At 44.5% G+C, this 22,557-nt stretch overlaps 2 protein-coding genes across 6 annotated transcripts in view; one reads left to right on the top strand and one right to left on the bottom strand.

Annotated features, from left to right (window-relative positions):
• The window catches only part of dpy19l3 (dpy-19 like C-mannosyltransferase 3), a 42,528-nt gene extending 37,930 nt beyond the window's left edge, over positions 1-4,598 (top strand). For all 5 annotated transcript variants that reach the window (XM_045219261.1, XM_045219258.1, XM_045219259.1 and 2 more), the window contains 3 exons: positions 1,099-1,231; positions 2,275-2,433; positions 3,211-4,598. In XM_045219261.1, the coding sequence (XP_045075196.1) occupies positions 1,099-1,231; positions 2,275-2,433; positions 3,211-3,417 (499 nt within the window). In that variant the 3' untranslated portion in view covers positions 3,418-4,598. The remainder of the gene's footprint in view (positions 1-1,098; positions 1,232-2,274; positions 2,434-3,210) is intronic.
• Positions 4,599-7,562: 2,964 nt separating this feature from the next.
• LOC121558430 (putative neural-cadherin 2) lies at positions 7,563-22,026 on the bottom strand (the record flags this gene model as incomplete). The annotated part of the gene is made up of 6 exons (XM_045219257.1): positions 7,563-10,555; positions 11,630-11,784; positions 19,735-19,979; positions 20,757-20,937; positions 21,527-21,791; positions 21,913-22,026. Coding segments are annotated over 6 exons (1,407 nt in total), but the record flags the coding sequence as incomplete, so codon positions are not given.
• Between the last annotated feature and the right edge of the window lie 531 nt (positions 22,027-22,557).

Here is a 22,557-nt window from a genome sequence, read left to right as displayed (position 1 = left end):
ACCTGTGTGTGTGTGTGTTTGAGCAAAATACCTTTTTCTTATGCTCTTTTGTGCTGTTCTCGACTGCCTAATTTGATTTGTGAAATACCTGAACAACAGCTCCACAGGTTAACAGCTCCACAGGTGGTTCTCAACCAACTATGCACACACTGTGCTGCTTGTTTCTGCCTCAAATGACCTGATTCCTCAGTTGTTACCAACAATTACCACCAATATATTTATTACTGGAAATGGGTGCTATGAGTGGAAAGCGCCCTCTCTCCACACGAGTGTATCCATGCAATCAGACTTGCCGGGTTGAGGGAGAGTGTATACAGCCCAGACAATTGTTCTTTCCTCTGAGTTGTGGCTCGTGTTGAGTAAAAAATGCCCCCAGGTTGTGTAGCTAGTCAGATGGTGTCGCAGGCATGTACAGGTGCAGGATGAGTCATTGTCTCCATGAGCGGTGATCAGTGTTATGAGACAGAGAAGGCCAAGGTCGGGCTGTGGTAATAACAAGGCTCTACTTAGAGTCAGTCTCTCTAAGCTGTACTAATACAACACATTCCACACTGGGCTTCGTCCTTCCTGTGAGTCCTCACTCACCACCTCTCTAGAACACCTTGAGAAAGATTCCTTTGCGAAAGAAAGAGAGATGGTTTATTTGTCTGAGAAAAATTATATGTTCGCAGCAGTTTTTGAAGGCTGTCCTTTCACTAGGCTTAGAATCTCTCATTGAAGTTGTGCCTCCGCAAAGTATTTGTTACTAATAGAAGAGAAAAAGTGCCATTGTAGCTTTGAAGAAAAACATATAGTACATATGCAAAGATTATTGTAAAAGAACTTGATGGCATTGAGTAAAGAATACAGATATCAGTATGTTACTAGCTTGCTACTGAGTCATGAGAAACCAACAACAATAACCCCTCTTGTATACAAAGATGCACTGGCTCTACAGCATGTTAACATCTTCTACCCAGGTTTGAGAAGCGGCTGTAGCATGCTGACGGGGAAGCTTCTGTAGTGAATAATGCTCACATGCGTCATTGCCCTCTGTGTAGCATACAGCAGTATAAACGCTGATCTCCCAGAAAACACTTCTTCTTCCTTGTCTTCCAGCTCAAAGACCCCCAAGAAGGCGGTGTTTGCTGGGAGCATGCAGCTGCTGGCTGGGATCAAACTGTGCACAGGGAGAGTCCTGACTAACCACCCACACTATGAAGACCGAGCCCTGAGAGAGCGGACCAGACAGGTAAAACAAACCCTTTATCCTGATCCTACTTCTATACTTTACTTAATTATGTTTCTTCTTTACACAAGACCTGAAGATTAGAGCAATATGGAGAAAACAGTACACCTGTAAATATGTGAAGACCAGGGTTGGGGGTCAATTGCATTTGAATTCAGTCCAAACAGGGAATTAAACAGTCCACATGGAAAAGAAAGGGCCGTGTTCAAATCATCTCCAGAATTGTAATAGAATTGACCCCACTCCATTGATGATGCTATCAAGGAGAGGACACCACTTCCATATACCTGTGCTGTGATATTAGCATGGAGGGGACGTCAACCGCGGCGGGGAAATGGAGTCACATAAACCGCAACATGAGAGCATGCTATCAGTCACTTTTATATTTCCTGTCTGGCTTTCCCCTCAGTTTTACAGAAGCGTGCGACTTTATCAGCCAGACAACGCCATGTTTTCATCTCACCCAGGGATAGCAAGTAGCGTTTGTCAGATGCAGAGATTAATTGTGGTGGTGTGAACCGTCTCTAAAGCTTGTTAGGCAGTGCAGAGCGTGGGGCTAGGTGAGGGGGAGGCAGCCAGCCAGACAGGCAGAGAGGAGATGGTGCAGGGCTGCTGGATGGTTGGGTACAGAGCGTTCTGCCACTCTGTGGGAGGTGCTCTACGGCTTGTGGTGCTGTGCCGTGTGGCGATGTGGGGCTCACGAAGCTCTCCAGGCAGAGCTCTGACTAATGAAGCTCTGCAGCTGTGGGAGGGCTCCTCAGGTTGGGGGCCTCTGCCGTGGGACATGAGCAGAATGCTCCCTCCACATCACCCTGCTGCGTGGCTCTCTGCCACTCAGCCCCCCAGCACCAGCACGGCTCACTGTTAACCCTCATGGCAAGGCCTCTCATAGCCCTCTATCTAATCCCCAAAGTCATGCCTGCCTGTGTGTGTGTCTATCTGAGCCCGATGTTGTTTTGTGCTGTGTTGTCCTCCATGTTTACAGGTGTGTCTGTAATCCCCTAGGTGTGTTTCTCTCCTCCTGGTTAATCTCTGTGTGGTTTCAGGTGTATCAGATCTACGCCCAGCAATCCCCAGAGGAGGTCCACAGGATCCTGCGTGCGGCGGGGGCTGATTTCGTGGTGATGGAGGACAGCATCTGCTACGAGAGGAGGCATGGCCGGGGCTGCAGGCTCAGAGACCTGCTGGATCTGTCCAACGGACATGTAGGTGTTGGGATTCTGTGATGCCAGCTCTTTCACAAATATATGTCTGTGCGTGCATGCATGTACACGTGTGAGTGTTTGACGGGTAAGTGTTTGTTTGACCAGGAGGCAGATTGTTTGGTTAAAATATAGTTTTTTAGAAAGTTGATATGAGGAATATTGATTGGACTGCTTCAGTATAAGAGAAAGGGAGTGAGGGATGGATTCTTTGGGTGTCTGTGTTTGTGAGAGTGAGATGGGGAGGGTTGTTTGGGTGTGTGTGTTTGCATGTGCTCTCTATAAATCACGTTGTCTGTCAGCCTCTGTCACTCAAAGACACTTCAAAGTATGATTGCTTTGAAAGGGCTCAATTACAGGCAGCATTGGGTCTCGAGATTCATCCTCCTCTGATCTGCGTATCACCTCTGGTTGAAAGATGTATTTTCTCTCCTTCCCGCTTTTGATACTAGGAATAAATGAGTCACTGGTTATTTGGATTTCCGGAGGCATGCTTGCCTTGCATACACAGTCTCTTCCTTCCCGAGTGGTGTATGTAGGGCTGGCAATGTTTCACTGCATGTGAACCCCACATCAACATCACGTAGAGATTGGCGCAACTCTAAGAAATCTTTATTGAGAGATTTTTTTGTCAATTATTTAATTCCCTGGATCCTTGTGGTTTGTTATCCCCATCTTACCTACAAGTACAAATCTAACTCAAGGGTACTATTTACTTATGACAATACATTATGTCTGACAGTTGAATGCATCTATGCATCTAATGTGTTTTTGTATTAGATCATGGATGGCCCTGGGGACAACGACCCAGACTTGGTCCACGCCTCCCACCCTCGCTTCTGTGAGTCCATCAAGACAGACGGCCCTGCCTACACAGCCCTCTTCACCCGCGTGTTCCAAAACAAGACCTTCCACGTGTACAAGCTGAAGAAGGGCAAGAAGAGAACCAAGGCAGACAGAGAGCCGGTGGAGGATAAAACCCAGTAAGAAGACCCTGGGTACCCCATAAACAATCCCCACCCACCCTTATCCAGCCGCACGCCCAGTCTCCGACTCGGCCTCCTGCTCCCTGTCATGTTGAAAACCTGATGACTGCTCTGTGCTCCCTGCTCTCTGGTCTACCCGACTTCATCTGGAACCATGGCTGCACCCTCCCTCCCGTCCGCCGCCCTCCCTCCTTCCGTCCCTCCCTGCGCCACGCCAGCCAGAGGCAGGTAATCACGGCTGGCTGACACGGCGCTGATTTGAGCAGCGTCTGATTGTGGCGGGCGAGCAGATGAGCACATGCATATCAAACCAGGGCTTTGTGTCAGGAGGCTCATGTTTAAACAGGAGAGGAGGGATGAAGGCGCATCACAACAACGGCTTTCACCCAGACTGAAGGCAGAGCAAAGAAGAAAGAGGAGAGGGACCTTTGAGAGGGGGCTGATTGAAAGCTAGAGCAGTGTGGGTCATTATTGCGAAGGCCAGTCTGGTCTCTTTGGTGGCTGGGTCTGCAGCCTGACTGCACAGCTGCACCCTGTGCCATTTCCTTATTTTTAAACCGTGCCATGTCTCGTCTCCACTTGTTAATGAGGACTCGTCTTTTTGATACTCGCTCACACAAACACAAAGTTCTGCATAAGTTGTCAGTTGTGGTGAATCAAGGGGAAGTGCCATTCTCATTGTAATTCATAACAGTCATATCACTGTGAAGAGTATTTGCTTATTCATTCCCTTGCATTGAAATTGGATGTTTAATTTAGGAGTTGGCTGAGAGTTTCTTCCACGAGGGAGGAGTAATTCCATTATGTTTGCCTAATAAGTGAATACTAATGTAGTTGTTGAGCATTGACATTGTTAATTTTCATATTTATTCATAATTCAATTTAGATGCATTGGTCATTTAAACCAACAGTATTTTAATGGAAATGAAATAAGGAAATGTTAGAGCAGATCATTCATTAACTGTGTGTATTCACTCAAAACTCAACACCACAGAATAATACAGTATTATGTAGAAGGACTGCATTGTGGGTAAACCATGACCACTGGCCAATGTTGAATTAGGTGAATGGTTAACATATTCATGGCAACTGGTCTATGCAGATTTTTTTCACATTTTGGTGCGTTACAAAGTGGGATTGAAATAGATTTAATTGTGATTTTTTAATTTTCATTGATCTACACAAAATTCTCCATAATGTCAAAGTGAAAATATTTATTTATTGTTTTTAATACAGATTAATAAAAATGCAATAACTAAAATATAGTTGTTGCATATACGTATTCACCCCCTTTGTTTAGGCATGCCTAAATTAGTTCAGGAGTAACATATGGCTTAACAAATCACATAAGTTACATGGACTCACTCTGTGTGAAATAATAAGGGATTGACATGGTTTTTAATGACTACCCCTTCCTCTGTCCCCCATACATACAACATTCGTAAGGTCCCTCAGTCAAGTATTGAATTTCAAGCACAGATTCAACTACAAAGACCAGAGTGGGTATACTACAGTCGATCTACTCAGGGTTTTCTAAAGCTAGCCATCTTCTGTTACTTTCCCATTCCAGCTCAGGCTTCATCCGTACTACGAATGGGGATATTGCTTGTCTTTCTGTCGCTAACTCTAGCAGGCTTGTATCTGCGTGTGCAAATCGCACGTGGCTAGTCAAACACCAAACTGTTTCATTGAGACAATGCTGAAACATCAATCCATGGGAAAGTCTGTGCCATATTTTCATTTGTGCCGAAATCAAAATGAAAGAAAAGTGATCTCGCAAATTCAGCAGGCTATCGTGTGAAATACTTTTAGAAGTGCTGTCTTTATTTTATTACTTTGGTGTGGTTATCAACACCTTTCCCCGCTCCTCCTATTGATCATATATTTGTATTAAGTCATACAAATGTTTTACTGTGCATGACGTTTCAAATGCATTTGTCATTACTAAATGTGTAATGTGATAGGTATTTTAACATAGTCACACTTTATTTGGATAGTCCGGATACTCCATCTGTAGATGCTCTACAGTCATACTGTCAATATGCTATCAAACATGGTCATACTATCTGTTGATAAGCAACTGCGGTTACGGTTAGGCTTATGGTTATGTTGCGGTTAGGGTTATGTTACGGTTAGAGTTATGTTTAGAATAAGGGTTAGGGTTAGTAGCTAGTCTGTTGAGCATCTGTAACATTTCAAGTAACTATCATCCCCCCTTTAAAAATAATAAAATAAACAGTTCTTCCAAAACTATAGTAATACTGCAACAACAACAACAAACGGCAAAGGAGTACACTTTTTGGCCTAAATGCAAAGCCTTATGTTTGAGGCAAATCCAACACAACACATCACTGAGTAACTTATTTTCATCATGGTATGGGTATGCTTGACATCAGCAAAGACTTTGGAAATTTTCAGGATAAAAAGAAACCGGATGGAGCTAAGCACAGGCAAAATCCTAGAGGAAAACCTGCTTCAGTCTGCTTTAACCAGACACTGGGAAAGTAATTCACCTTTAAGCAGGACAATAACCTACAACACAAGGCCAAATCTACACTGGAGTTGGTTACCAAGAAGACAGTGAATGTTCCTGAGTGGCTGTTACAGTTTTGCCTTAGATCTGCTTGAAAATCTATGGCTAGACTTTAAAATTGCTGTCTAGCCATGAAAACCAACATCTTGACAGAGCTTGAAGAATTTAGAAAAGAATAATGGACAAAAATTGAGGTGTGCTCAATCCAGGTGTGCAAAGCTCTTAGAGACTTACCCCAAGAAGACTCACAGCTGTAATTGCTGCCAAAGGTGTTTCAAACATGTATTGACTCAAGGTAAAGATACAAATAAAAATGAAATACATTTGAATCCCACTTTGTAACACAATAAAATGTGAAGAAATCCAAGGGGGGGTGAATACTTATGAAAGGCACTGTAGTCTGAATCCTGATGTAAACAAATTCAGACTTAACAGGGTAATGTCAAATTCTTCAATACTGTAAATGGTTTCGTGTGTTATTTTATTGCGTATTGGCAATGTGGATTGCATCATGGTATTAGTTAAACATTTAACAACTTTAGAGTATGAAAGTGCCTTCAAAGTTGTCTTTCATCTCTGTTGATGTAAAATGTGTCTAATGTTATTGAACCTAACAGTTGCTTGCAGTGCTGAAAAGGGAAATAAAAAATTGTACACGTCATTTTCATAGTTGTATTTCTGCATGATTTAAGCTTTATGTCAACTTGAGAAACCTTACAGGGCAAAATCTTACGGGGGGTTTAAATATCAAATGGGCATAATTTTGGGGATTGAATGCAGACTGTTTACATGCATGTTTCCAATATTCTGTCGACCGCATCAGATTTTATACCATCTGAAAATCATTCAAAGTCATGATGACAATTTTCTATGGCCCAGTCTTCTGTATTACTTCACACTGTCTTTAGTCTTAAAAGACACCCCTTCTGCTAATCTGGTGTTTGTGATATTTCCTCTCCAATTGTTCTAACTGTGTCTGTCTGTTCACCCAGTAAATGGGTTGGTCCTGTTTGATGTGCCTATGGAGAAATTGCACTAGTTGGTGTGGCATATCATGTTTTATGTTGTTTCATCTTCCTTGTGAATGCAGTTTGCCATTGATCAGTGTTCTATGTTCTTATCGAAAAGGGACTTTGTTTTCTCTGTTGCTTTGTATAAAAAAAGTTTTCACATTTGGTATTCTGCTGTCATCATTTGTCCATTCTTTTGATGTTCACACCAAAAAAATAATTGGCAGACAGAATAAATGCAATGATTGAGATTCCAAGTCCAAAAATAATAAATCTTGCTTAAGGCTTTCACTCTCTTTCCTGCTCCTGTATACCATAAACCAGGCATCATCAACTAGATTCAGCCGGGGGCTGAATCAATTATTTTTTTCTTGAGTGGATGCTCGGGGGGCCAGAACATAATGACAAATCATTTGTAGTTTGCAAGTTGACCGCAAGAAGCCCAAACAAATATATATTTCAAACCTTGCTTACATTTGTATACGATCAAATACTATTATTCGTGGGAATACTTAGGTACAGATTTCCAAAATTAAAATAATTTGGAGCTGATTTCCTGGTGTTTTTTACAGTTTTTATGGCAAACAATGACATTTCAAAAACACTTTATTCATTTTTTTGCTCAGAATACTTGGGGTGCAAAAATAAAACCACACACGGGCCAAAATTTGGCCCGCTGGCCGCCAGTTGGGGAACCCTGCCATAAACTCACATCATGCTGTATGCAAACAATCAGGACAATTACTGATTCAAATAAATGAATCTTTATTGAGAAAAAAAGATTGATGCAAATACAAAACACCAATATATCTATATTCAAAGCTGGTCATGATAATGATAAAAAAGATAAGTTCACTTTTTCTTAAAGAAGCAGTACGTGATCCATAGTTCTTCCATTGACACATTAAAAAAGCAATGACTTCATTTATCTTTCTATATACAAATGAGGTAAAAACATAAAATGCCACAATATGTCTGTATCCATTAGACAATGTTGAAGCCATTTATGATACAAATTAAAGTATAATCTCTTCTCTCAAACACAGAGAGAAATCCCGTGAATCCCAAACACAATCTTCACATTTTAATCATTATTATTTTACTAGCTCCTCTATAAGGTTCCTGGCCAACCGTGCTCGGAGGATGAATCATAACTCCATCCCTCGAGGAGCTTTTGATGTCTATAAAAAAGCATTGCATTGCGGCAGCATTCCATACCCTCACATCCCCAATCCTATTTTAAACTCATGTTGTTGCTGCCTTCAGAAAATTGGCACGTTTGAAATCCATAATCAGAATGTCGACTTCTCAATCGACTTTTAAAACTCCCATGATCCTTTAGTTTACAGCATGACAGCGCTGCCATCAACTCCCATTAGGATTAGTGCTCTGATGTGTTTTAACACACTCCTACCCTTTACTGTTGTGCCGTCACACTCAACATGCAGCATCTCTGCACTGAAAAAATAGAAACTAAATCAAAATAATGAGAAGGGTGTACTGATGCTATCTCGAAATACATGAAATACAAGGTTGGCGTTTAGTCTATCGCAGAGGGAGGTTACATTACTTTTTATTTATTCCATTTGCTGTGCAACAAACCATTTCCAAAACCCTTTCCCGTCCCCTTGTCTACGCCCCATGGAGCTTCACAGCTCCTCACACAAGCACATTTAACTCAGAGTCCCAGAGGTGCTTTGAATGAGCCCAAACCCTCCCTCCTTTCCACTCTTCCTCCCTTCTGCATTCTATGGCTAATTTCACCTCCACTCTGCACTCCTCTCTCAAAGCAGAGGTGAACAACACAAATGCAGTGAACGCTGGCTTCTGAAGGGTTTTTAGTTTGGGCAGATTGGTCCTGGTTGATATGATGGAAGGGGAACTGTTTGTGGGGGAGTGCATCAACCAGCTTTGGGGAAGATAAATAGCTGAACCCCCCTGTTTAGTGAATACCCATGTAGCTGGATCATTTCCCTTCGATCGTTCAAACTGCTGGGCTCATACTGTTTACTGTGAAAGTCCCCACCACCTCTTTAACACAACTGGTAAACATTCCCTTTCAGACATATATCAGTGAATACAGTAAACTATGGCTGCCTCTACTATCACAACACCATGGCAACAACAGCAAAGGTCAGAGGGTGTCCACTGTTCATTCTGTAGGAGGCTTCGGTGGGACCCTCTGTACTTTTCTCACCTTGGACAGCCATTCACAATGAATTTGTCATTTGTATTCATAGCATGGTCTTCAGCTGGAGTGGTGGCGTTCAGAATGTTTGGTATTCCTGAGAAAGAAGGTTAAAGCTGAGAAACAGAAAAGGACCTTTCCTCGGCTCCTATGTGCGTTCTTTCTTTTCTACTCTCCAGCTTGATTTCTGAGCTCTCTCCCTCCGGTGAATAGCAATGAATGGAGGGGAGAGTGGAGTGAATAGAAAACCAAATAAAGTAAGGAGAAGTTTAAGTATAACTTATGAGCACAACTGGTAACTGTTGACTGCACACCCAGCAAAGTGATTTTAGAAAGATAGCCCACTGGAAGGCCACAGAAAAATCTTCCTGTGTCAAATGTCTAAGCAGTTTTTAAAACACTGAAGTATTACAGACGTAGAGAACGGAATACGGTATATCAAGGTCCAAGAGGTGCCAGGCAATCATCGCAATTCATTTCACTGACAAATATAATAACATTTTCACCCGAATCATTGTCAACCGCAAGTCACTACAATAGGGCTGTGTGCCATGCTCGGTAAGTGCCATCATTAATCTGTCCATGTCATTGATTGGCAGCTCCCATTATCCAGTGAACAGTGAGTCTCAGCTATAGGCCCGGTTAGGTTAACGTCAGTCCCAGCCTCAGCCTCGCTCTAGGCCCGTTTAGAGGAAAATCCCTGTGGAGAACAAGTCACTCCCAGAGAGAGAGAGGCCAAGCTCTCCATCAGTCTCTCTCTCCTTCCTGCACTTCTCTCTCTCCTCCTATGCTTCCAATTAGTTTCATGTAGCTCTGTAGTTTTCTGCTGTTTGGTGGTCTCTGCACTACGGTAGCTTGGTCTGTCTCTCTCAGCGTTCAGAGGTCGCTGGCCTCGGTTTTCTCGTAGAGGGCTTTGAGTTCCTCGAAACGTGGGCCCCAATCCTTCAGGGAGTCTTGGCCCCTAGCCGTGTCCTCCTCCAACCCGGCTGAGCTGAAGGAGCTGAGGGACCCGGCCAGCGAGCCTCCCCCCTCCGTGGAGAACACCTGCAGGGAGTCGAAGGGGAGCCGTCTCTGGGGCCTGGTCAGCGTCCCGGATGATCTCACACAGGTAGCGGGCCAGGTCCTGGCTGGAGAAGGACAGGCTCTTTCTGGCCAGCAGGAGGGGCCTGCTCTGGCCCTGGGCGGGGGTCCTGGTGGGGGGCACGTCCCTCCGCAGGGTGGTGGTTGTGGTGAAGGAGGAGGAGGCGGTGCTGGCACCCAGCCTGCTAAGAGTGTCCTGGGGCTGGGGATGTTGGTGCTGGGTGTGGGGGTGGTGATGTTGGTGGATGGCTCTGGAGCGGCTGTACTGGACAGACTGGGCCGGACTGGGCTGGAGAGACTTCTGGAGCTCGGCCATATCATAGGCATTCTACACACACACAGAGGGAGAGAGGATGGAATGTCAAAATAGAGAATGGAAAGGAGGAACAAATGGACAGATGGAGCAATAGAGAGTATTTTATATTTTATTAGGATCCACATTAGCGGTTGCCAAGGCAGCAGCTACTCTTCCCGGGATTGAAACAGAAATAAAACATCACACCATAGAGCGTGATGGTGAGTGAGGAGACAAACGCGAACATCAGAGCTTCCTCAGCATCATCCCATTTTCCGTATGCTCTACCTGGCTACGTTAACACTCTGTCTTCATCTTCTCCCTTAGTGAACAAAATCCAGATTCATTCTCTGCTAGTGGAGAGCTGACAGACCGTATTACCAGAGTACACTAAGTAATCTGAGGGAATGTGAAGGGGGCGAGGGAGTGTTTCACTTCAACAGAGCACAGGCAAATATTGGACGAGGGCTAAGAGAACATCCATTTTTATATAACACATAATCACTTCAACATTCATTTGATTCAGGCGAGACTGATTCACCCTCGTTACCACGGCAGCGCTTCACTCTGGAGAGATGGAAGCCCGGGCCCTGGAGGAAAGGAGGGTGGAGGAATGGTAGAGTGGAGAAGTAAATGACGTGTGGGTGTGCTCTGTAATTGATTACCTGATGAAAAAAATGTGCAAAGCCTGTGTGCTGAAGCAGCTCTCACATCTAAAGATTCACCAGAAGACCTCTTAAAAGGATTGCAGCATCACCAAGCATCTGATAATCACATTATGTGTCATTGTGTGTAAGGAGATCATGAATATACAAGCACTCCACTAGTTTCTTTCTAGTTGGAGTAGGAGGTGAACCAGAGTGAGAAGGTGTTACAATGGCATGGTGGGGAAGAGGAGTGTGCTTGAGCCAGTGTAGGCCTCAGAGGAGTGTGCTTTAGCTAGTGTAGTACCCATAATGCCTAGCCTGGAATCCAACCTGAATTGCTTCACTTCACAGATTCAGTCTGGAACTGCCTTAATTGACACCATTTGTGACAAGGGACCAAAATGCACAGTATCCCATTGTAAGTGTGTAGGAGACATACTGTAGATGTGTTGGCTTTTACCTGGTCCTCCTCTCCTCCTCCTTCCTCATCGTAGTTGAGCACGTTCTCTCTGATGTCCTCCCAGCCGTCATTGTGAGCTGACACGTGGTAAACGCCCTCCTTTAGGCCCTTGTAGCTGCGCCAGCGGGTGTACAGGAAGATGCCCAGCAGCAGCACTAGGGGGCGCCGGAGAGCACAGAAGGAGGAAGAGACAGAAGCACACAGAGGGAGAGAGAAAGTTCCTAGTTCAGTTTGATTAGAAGTGACTGCGTGAACCGTTTCCACTGCGTTGATTTGACATTGCATTATCAGCATGATGGCTGTGCTGAGAGGCCTGACAGGTGGACTGCTGGCTGACTGCTGGGACGGCTACTCAATAAGGGCTCTCTCTGCAGAGCGGCAAGTGGTGCTCTCAAAATCAATCGTCCCCTATAGACTGCTGTGACCTTTAGAGTATATTATCTACCCATACAGTACTTCTCCATAAATCTCTCTATACTGTACCCTTCCCTCCCTCCCTCCCTCCCTCCCCCCTCCATCATGCCTTATTTGACTCAACCTCTGCTTTTATCATTCCTCAGATTTCTTCCTCCCCCTCCTGCATCTCTCTCTCTCTCATCTTCAGTTTGTTCAAATTCCTTTTTGCTATCCCTCTCCTTTGCCAATTGCCCTTATTTGTTTTGGTTGTATCTATTGGATGTTGTGGGCTCACTTATCATTAGTTTGATAAGGTGTCATTTAGCAAGGGGACCAGGTCGACAGGCTGAGACAGATCGAATTGAAATCTCCCAATTATCAGGGCAATCTCTGAGTGAACTCTCACTCTTCAGAAGTTAGGTACTGGTGTACCCAGCCAGAAACAAGCTGCAACACCGGCAAAAAAATCAATATCAATTTATGAACACAATGTGTCACAAGCAAATGAAGTCGCTTTTAGAGGGCTTTGTAGTGCTGGGTCTATTGCACAGGAATATGCAATCCCATGTCTGTCTGTTACTCTATTATTCCTGTGAAATGTTGCAATTGTCTTTAGAAAAGACATGTTCATCTAGGTGAGAGTGGTGTTAACAAAGTCTCAGAGATTGACACATGATTCTGTTCTAGCTGTGACACTTAAGGCCACCGGCTCTAACTCTAAAACACAGTGTTTCAAATCAAATCAAATTCTATTTGTCACATGCGCCGAATACAACAGGTGTAGACCTTACAGTGAAATGCTTACTTACGAGCCCTTAACCAACAATGCAGTTTTAAGAAAAATAAGTGTTAAGTATAAAATAGGTAACTAAAAAATAAATAAATAAAATAATTAAAGACCAGCAGTAAAATAACCGTAACGTAGGCTATATACAGGGGGTACCGGTACAGAGTCAATGTGCGGGGGCACAGGTTAGTCGAGGTAATTGAGTTTGTGTATGACTGTCTGTCATCACTTGGATTGAGAGTGTTGTGTGATTAAGAAAAAGATTACTCTGAATTTAGTTCAGGTCAGCTCTCATAGAGACTTCCCTATTGGGTTGTCTGTCTTCAAAAGCCCTCTCCGATTGAGAGATGTGTGTCTGTTCTCTCCAGGAGCTGAACTGTTGGTCTGATTACTAAGCAGAGGAGGTCTGAGTGGCTGGCTAGCTGCAGTCTGCCTCCAATACTTTTTTTTCTCTCTCTCTCCTCTCCTCCTCTCTTCTCCTCTCATATCAGAACCCTACCAAAGCCTGCACTATCGATTGCATCACCCAACTAACAACCTCACACAACTAACAACCTAACATAACCCTAAGATACACAACATGCATCCCAATGTCTAACACACAACACATTCTATACCAGGTTATGGAATATCACTAAAGATGATTGATTCTGTCTGTACCACACCAATACAAATAGCAATATAGACGCTGTAACTGGCATGTGCATCATGCTGAGTCCTGTGATGCATTCATTTGGAGTAAAAAAAATCTCACTGAAGAATGATTTGTTTGTTTTTCTGCACCACTTGGGGTCTTTTTGAGTGGAAAAAGGTTGCAGTTCACTAGTCATGAAATACCTAATTATAAGACCAGTGTATAATTCAACCAGCAGCAAAGCATACTGTTTTGCATACCGTATGGCAAAATACTGAAACAGTTACATTTCTGATTTCAGCACTAAAGCATAGTGTGTAATGATAGCTAGATTCTGTATACAGTAATGCATGAGGACAGTATATAGTGTAGACTTTTCTTAGCTCAGACCCATATGAACGTGGATAAAGGAAGAAGAGCCTGTTTTCCTCTCTCCTCTGTTACACCATAGTGAGAGCATCCCTGTAGTGAGAGCATGGGGAGATGAGAATCTCTAAATAAATCAATCCTAGCCAATAATGAGCAGGCTCAAGGCCATCAAACTATAATGCTATTTACTGCAGCGAGCCTAGCAAAGCCTGCTCTCGCTCCCTCCATTCCTTCCCTCTATTACTCAATGTGTGTGTGTCTTTCCATTTCTCTCTCCCTTTCTCTCGTTCTCTCCCTTGTACCTCTAATCCCTTTTGCTGTCGTTTCGCTGTCTGTGTACCTCTCCCACCCTGCCATCCCTAGTTTCTCTGTCATTCGCTCTCACTGTATTTCTGTCCTCTCTCATTGACTCTCTCTCTGCTCCATTTTTTGCCCATCTCATACCTCTATTGGTCCCAGGTTATCACTCACTGGCTAAATGGTTTGCCATATAACTCTCATTCCATCCATAGCAAAGAGCCAGCTGAGGCTCCAAACCCACTGTGTACACTCTTAGAAAAAAAGGTTTCCAAAAGTTTTTTTCCGGTTTTCCCCATAGGAGAACCATTTTAGGATCCAGGTAGAACCCTTTTTGGTTCCAAGTATAACCCTTTTGGGCTCCATGTAGAAGACTCTGTTGAAAGGGTTCTACCTGGAACCAAAAGGGTTCCTCAAAGGGTTCTAGTGTGGGGACAGCCAAATACCCTTCAAGGTTCTGGATAGCACCCTTTTTTCTACAAGTGCATATTCTACTCTCACAGTCACTGTTAGAGACAACATTGTGAACAGCGACAGGTCCAGAGACACCTTTAAAAGGCTCCAGCCAACATCAACGTGTAACAACTGTGCTATTTATTCCTGTCACGGTGGAAACTAATCCGGATACAGGCGGGACAATAAAGAGGAGACATAAAAGAGGGATATCTTCTAGAGTTGTATTCCTCTCTCTGACTGAGACTACTTTTTTAACCCCACCTCACAACAGACTCAGACTTTAGGATGAAAAGCTAATCTAATCTGGAACCGTGTGCAGGACTAAAGGGATTAGGCCGAGCCTACACTGCACACACACACACACACACACACACACACAAAAAGCACACACACACATACACAAAAACACACACACATATTCAGACCCCTTGACTTTTTCCACATTTTGTTACGTTACAGCCTTATTCTAAAATTGATTAAATAAACAAAACGCTTCAGCAATCTACACACATTACCCCATAATGACAAAGCGAAAACTGGTTTTTAGACACTTTTACAAATGTATTACAAATAAAAAACTGAAATACCTTATTTACATAAGTATTCAGACCCTTTGCTATGAGATTCAAAATTGAGCTCAAGTGCATCCTGTTTCCATTGATCATCCTTACGATGTTTCTACAACTTGATTGGAGTCCACCTGTGGTAAATTCAATTGATTGGACATGACAGGATTGTGTCGAGGCACAGATCTGGGGAAGGGTACCAAAACATTTCTGCGGCATTGAAGGTCCCCAAGAACACAGTGGCCTCCTTCATTCTTAAATGGAAGAAGTTTGGAACCACCAAGACTCTTCCTAGAGCTGGCCGCCCGACCAAACTGAGCAATCGGGGGAGAAGGGTCTTGGTCAGGGAGGTGACCAAGAACCGGATGGTCACTCTGACAGAGGTCTAGAGTTCCTCTGTGGAGATGGGAGAACCTTCCAGAACGACAAACATCTCTGCAGTACTCCACCAATCAGGCCTTTATGGTAGAGTGACCAGACGTAAAAGGCACATGACAGCCTGCTTGGAGTTTGCCAAAAGGCACCTAAAGACTCTCAGACCACGAGAAACAAGATTCTCTGGTCTGATGAAACCAAGATTGAACTCTTTGTCCTGAATGCCAAGCGTCACGTCTGGAGGAAACCTGGCACCATCCCTAAGGTGGTGGCAGCATCATGCTGTGGGGATGTTTTTCAGCGGCAGGGGACTGGGACAGGGACTGGGACAGGGACTGGGAGACTAGTCAGGATTGAGGCAAAGATGAACGGAGCAAAGTACAGAGAGATCCTTGATGAAAACCTGCTCCAGAGCGCTCAGGACCTCAGGCTGGGGCAAAGGTTCACCTTCCAACAGGACCACGACCCTGAACACACAGCCAAGACAACGCAGGAGTGGCTTCCGGACAAGTCTCTGAATGTCCTTGAGTGGCCCAGCCAGTTTTGCTTCGTCATTATGGGGTATTGTGTGTAGATTGATGAGGGAAAAAAAACAATTTAATCAATTTTAGAATAAGGCTGTAACCTAACAAAATTTGAAAAAAGTCAAGGGGTCTGAATACTTTCCGAAGGCGCTGTACATACATACACACACCCACTGGGAAGTCAGACTGAACAGTCTCACTTCCCAGCGTGTGTATGTGTGTGTGTGTCTGTGTGTGTGTGTGTGTATACGTGCATGTGTGTGTGCGTGTGTGTGTGTGTGTGTGTGTTATATGGTGGAAGTCAGTTATCCAGAATTCTCAATCAACAGCTTGAAATAGTGGAGAACCAAGCTGTTCCATTCCTTTCACCATGCATTTTCAGTGTGTAGCCTCACCTGCCAGGTTTACAATCTCTTATCAATGTACCTGTTGTTATACACAGCTAGTAGACGACACTCAGTACCAGTGTAGTTAGCAACCAAAACATCCTCTCTGTAGCCTTATAGCTTAATGATGGATAATGGATAATGTATCTTGTTAGAGATCAATACATTTTACATTTAGTCAATAACAGGTTTACTGTGAATTATTGGACAAACAATATAGGTTATGCAGACATCAATCAACAAGCAGTTCAGTAAAAAAGTAGGAAGAAGACACAACATAAATATTACTGATTAAAGACAAAAGAAACCTTAAGAACAAAGGTTAAATCAGAACAATGAAAATGAGAGAGGAAGAGGAGGATATGAGTATGGAAAACAAATGATAAAGACAAAGGGGTTTTGAGAATAGTGTTTTATTATAAATATGATTAAAATATCTTATGGCACAGAGCTTTACATAGGGATAAAAGGATGCTTGTAATTCACTAGTAATTTCAAAAGTACATGGAATAGTATCACTCTACTCTAACATTCGTCCAACATATTTATATATATATATTTTTAAAAATGTAATTCTACACACCATACACAGGTAGCCTTTTGACAAGTATGGGGACATTTGAGCTGCGTCACAACAACATTTGAGCTATTTGGCAGTGGCATAAACAGAACCACTTGTTGGTTCCCTGATTTCAGCCCTGACCTCTCCATTTTGTTTATCCTCGCACTGACATAACCATTTGGGGATGCCGCTGATTAAAATACACTCTCACCATTTTTTAAAATAAATGTCTTACTAAGAGATTCAGGTAGCAGTTGGACATGTGTCTTGCTATATGCCTTCATTTAATAAAATGTATTGAGAAGTACATCAATCTCTATTTCAGATAAGACGCTGTGTGCATTGTATTGTGTGGATTGCCATGCACATTGTGCTTCAAGTATAGTGACTTGAGGTGCAATTTGGTTTAATTAGCATTAATAGGATGATGAGTGTGAGGCCTCTCCATATCTCTCTCTCTCTGTCAGACCCAGTGGTAGGCTGGTTCAGAGTTCTGACTCACTGTGTTTATATAAGGAGCCCTGGCGTGAGGAGGAGAGGAGGCTGTAAGACACTGCTCGTCAATTCACTTCCACATCAGCAACCATCAGTGTTTTCACGGATACACAACCCCCAAACAGAGCCTGGCACCACATGGCCCAAGCAGTCCAGCTCAATGGGTAGCTAGGCTTTTCTCACGGATGGAGAGGTTAGGCCGGCAACCACAGCCTGGTACCCAATCAGCTACCACTACTATGTAGTCAAACAGGGATTTATTCTGTACATTCCACCATGTAGGGGGTTCTTTCTGTAAATTCGGATTTCTGTACATTGTGGACTCTGTGCCTTTGCATTTGTCTCTTATCATTGAGATCACTGGACAACCTTGAAACATCTGCAGACTAACAGATGACCATACTCATACAGTAGATGAGGTCATTATACTGTACTAATTTATGGTGCCCATGACGAGCCCTCTGGCACAGTCGTGTAAAGCCAGAGCACAAGCTCCTGTAATCACAGGTTAGAGTCCGCCAGATGGCTACGGGACATACTGAGACATACAAACAAACATAGCCAGAGGAGAGGCTGCAAGTCTGCAAAAAACAAGGCATTATTGCCTATTCACATTGGGGGAATGACACAAATATCAGGAGGTATCTGGAGAGATGTCCTCTCTGCCCCTCAATATAAGACACCTTGGCAGCACACACACGGTGCACTACACCTGATAGTATCTCTGTGGCTCTATGGGCCTGAACAGGTCCTCTAGGTCTACACACTCATCTTTATTTAGGCATTGATCATTGATCTAACAGCAAGACCTAAAAGCTGGACCCTTAAAATGAGCCGAGCACCACCATCCTACAAAGGAACACCTACACACTGCAGTCTAAATGCACAGTTTATTCCCAACAGAAATAATTCAGCAAAACTGAACATTGGGTAATTTTCACTGATACAATTCTTCCCTCTCCAATATGGTTTTGGCAAGCTTTACTGAGATCTATTTTTCGGACAAGGGGAGTAGGCCTCCTGCTATTTCCTCACAGCTGTAGCTAGCTGAGAACATGTGAGACAGTGGAGAGGTTCCTTCTACATCCAGCGGAGGAGGGAGGTGGGTGAGAGGAGGAATTGGAGTGGGTGAGGAGGTGGAGGCGTATAGCATTCACATCATGCCATAAACCTATTAACCATTAAGAAAAGGAAGCTTCAGAATGAGATGCTTTTTGCTCTGCATACTGTCAAGAGATCCAGAGCCCTTTACACTCCCAGTTATTCAACTGCTCGGATTTACTCCAAACATAGATTGAATGCAGCTGGGAAGAAAACCTCTCTCTCAATACTTAAGTTTCTGTGCGTGGAATGCTTGGCCAATTGAAATTCTATCCAAAGTCCAAGTGCATTGATCTCAATTTCCTTGGGCTTCGGTAAACAGCACATTGTGCGCCTACAAATCAAGTAATTAACACTTAAAAAGCATCAGTGGCTGTGGATGACCAAGGTCATGTTGCCTTTAAAAATTAAGCAAAGGTACGAGAGGGGAAATTATCATTTGAGCTTAGCAATTGTTTTTGGTCTGCTTGGAGTGACGGCTGAAGCTGAATGCCCAATGAGGATAGAGGAGAGGACAGCGGGAGACGGCCAGCACATTGACACCTGATCTAGTGACTGACTATGACTGGCTGACACTAGATTGACCAGAAGGCACGTATCAAGGTGGACTACTGAGTACTGGTCAAAGGTCAAAGGGACTCATTTTCATTGCCTGTTATGACTATAGTATACGTTTGCTACCATAGCATTGTCCATAAGCTGCCCACACACTGTCACTGTTTGACTCAGGCATTTCTACTAGACCTGTCAATGGACTTACAGTACAGTGCTCTACTTCAGCTGATAGAATGATAGGGGAGATGGACATGACAAGAGCGTTGAATGGAAGAGGAGATGAGTAAAGAGTGAGGATTTGATGTCCAGTGTTACTATGGAGATGACACAGACAGGCAGACAGAGAGAGACAGACGGATGGACGGGTGGCAGACAGACAGACAGACAGACAGACAGACAGACAGACAGACAGACAGACAGACAGACAGACAGACAGACAGACAGACAGACAGACAGACAGACAGACAGACAGAGACAGACGGATGGACGGGTGGCAGACACACAGACAGACAGACAGACAGACAGACAGACAGACAGACAGGTGGCAGGCAGGCGGGCGGTCGGTCACCAGAGCCAGAGCAGGCAGTAGTTGGTATAGCTACCTAGCAGAGCCATGAAGCAGATGCAAATAGCGAACAGGGAGCTGAAGCTCAGGCCCACGTCATCTCGGTAGATGGCCAGCGCCACCTCGCAGTGGCGCCCCCGGTAGCCCTCGGGGCAGTGGCACGTGAACTTGGAGGGCGACTGTGCCACGCAGGTGCCCCGGTGGCATGGCCGACTGGCACACAGGGTGTAGAGGCAGAACTTCCCCGTACCGTTCACCTTCACCATGTGGCCAGGGGGACACCTAAAAAACAAGATGGAGGGAGGAGCAAGAGGAGACGTTAGACATTTTGGTTAAAAGAGAGAGATAAAACAGAGGTTAGATCTCTCCTTTCTGATTTCCTGATTCTATTTTGGTCCTCCAATGTATTCTGAGGATAACACAGTGTATTGGTCAAAAGCTATGTATCTCAGTTAAATAGTTACTCGTGATTTAGACAATTTTCCATGTTACCCTTATCTTGTTTCTCCTTCTGTGAAACAAGTGTTACGTTGTGGTAGCTCTGTGATTCAGATATGCACAGACACAGAGACACACATCGGCATACACACGTATGATGTGAAACCAGTTGGACTCCTTCAGAACTCACACAGAGCATTAACCAGGCTGATGAACAGCAGTGAGGATGAGCAGCCTGCAGGCTGTTGAAAAACAATGTATCCCTGTGTCTTTATACAGCCTCTTAAATCACCACCATTACCATGATCAGAGAGAGGAGCTAGAACAGGGGGCCTGGGTCGAATAGCTGCCCACACACTGCCTGTCAACATTTGACTCAGGCATGTTTACAGCCAGCCCTGCAGGACTGAGGTGTATCAAAGGGCCTGGTTTATCCAGGCCCCCTGCAGTGTGCCTCTGTGACTAATGGGGGATGAGTGGATGTTTGTCTAAGATTAAAGGCTGCGAGAGGATGAGCCACTGGCTTCTGAGGCTGTAGTCCTTGAAGAAGACAGAGAGGGCCTCAGTGTGTTTGTATAAGATATAGAGAGAGATTTGATAATTGTGTTTGAGTGTGCATACCTGCACTCATGGACTCTCCAGAGGTCAACACAGGTGAAGGGGGGGCTACATTGGTTCCTCTTGCAGGAGTCGGAGGAGCAACCGATGGAGAGCCCCTGGGAGCTGACCACGGAGACCCCGTCTCTGGGCTGGCCATCCAGAGGCACGTATCGACCATTCAGCCTTAGGTCCCGCATGCAACCTTAAGAGAGAGGAGAGGACAGAATGATAATCAAGCACATACACACACACACACACACTACACACACACAGGAAAGAACGCTCTGACACACAAACACACACCACTTACTTTCTTTGCCATGCTCTGACACGCTTACAGGCTTTTAAAGTCCATTTAATAAACCCGCACACTGTCTGTTTCAGCTTGAGGCAAAGCTGTCTGACCGCCCTTGTATTTTGCACATTCTACTGTCTCTCTCCCTGCATGTCACATGCCATTTCCACAGCACTGCAGAGCACTGCACTGCACACTCTCATAGCCGCCTCACACTTTATCTGTCTCATACCAACCTCCCCTAGGGCAGCCATCATCCCCTAACTCTAAAGATGCATTTGTGTGAATTATTCATTCACCAGTCATGTGAATCATTTATAATCGGCAATACAATACTTTGTAATCTCACTAAAAAGGGGATTATGAATTGATAAAGCCCCTAATTCTGGCTGCACTTTATTAGAAAGCTCTGTACTCCATCTGTCACTAACTGTCTGCCTCGCACGCCCAGACTAGCCCTTTTCCCATCATGCCCCACTCCCTGCAGTCTCCTCACCCTGGAAGCTCTTGTTGGAGCCTGAGGGGAAGGCGTTTCCCAGCATCACCACTGCGGGGTCGGTGATGATCTCTCGGCTCCGGCCTGGCGCCACGCTGGCCTCCCGTCTGCCCCCGCCCCCGTCCAGACGCAGGGTCAGCTCGTTGTCGTGGCGATCCAGGTAGACCTCGTGCCACTCGCCATTGTCCAGGCGATATGAGGGCAGTGTCAGGTTGTAGTCTCCGTCTCCCAGGTTATAGAAGACAGCCAGTAGGCCCTGGTAGATCTGGAGGAGAGGAGACAGTTATAGAAGACAGACAGTAGCCCTGGTAGATCTGGAGGAGAGGAGACAGTTATAGAAGACAGCCAGTAGGCCCTGGTAGATCTGGAGGAGAGCAGTTAGAAACATGGCCCTTAGATCTGGAGGAGAGGAGACAGTTATAGAAGACAGCCAGTAGGTCCCTGGTAGATCTGGAGGAGAGGAGACAGTTATAGAAGACAGACAGCAGGCCTTTGTAGATCTGGAGGAGAGGAGAAGAGGAGAGGTGAGGGTAGAGGGGTTATTGACTTCGCATAGAATCGCAAGAGTCAATACTTTTTTATCGTTGAAGATTCCAGAGACCCCTCTTCAGTCCACCCCAACAAACCCTTATACACAACAACCAAGAGAGGTAAGATACAGTATACATGCAGTAAACAAAGCCAATAGCAGTTGGACAATCCACTCAATAAACCAACATAGCTCTTTCTGATACACATGAATGTGAGGGCAGACTAAGGAGATAGAGTGAAAGAGAAAATGGCAGGAGGATGATGATTCTGTGACTCTGGTACCATGAGGAAACCGTATAATCATTGAGGGCTGGATCTGTTAAGACCCTGCCACACACTAACTGAATTAAACATACCGCCCCATAATTGGAAACATCAGGCCTGGGGAATTCAATATGCCTCCATTTATTCAGCAACTCTCTTTTTAACTTTTCCTCTAGAGGGTGGGTCATCTGGGCTCTATGACATGCAATCACTTTCTGGGCTGCTCACATTTTCAA

This window comes from Coregonus clupeaformis, unplaced genomic scaffold (assembly GCF_020615455.1).
Source record: "Coregonus clupeaformis isolate EN_2021a unplaced genomic scaffold, ASM2061545v1 scaf2201, whole genome shotgun sequence".
NCBI classification, from domain to species: Eukaryota; Metazoa; Chordata; class Actinopteri; order Salmoniformes; family Salmonidae; genus Coregonus; species Coregonus clupeaformis.
This window is presented reverse-complemented; position numbering and strand designations above follow the sequence as displayed.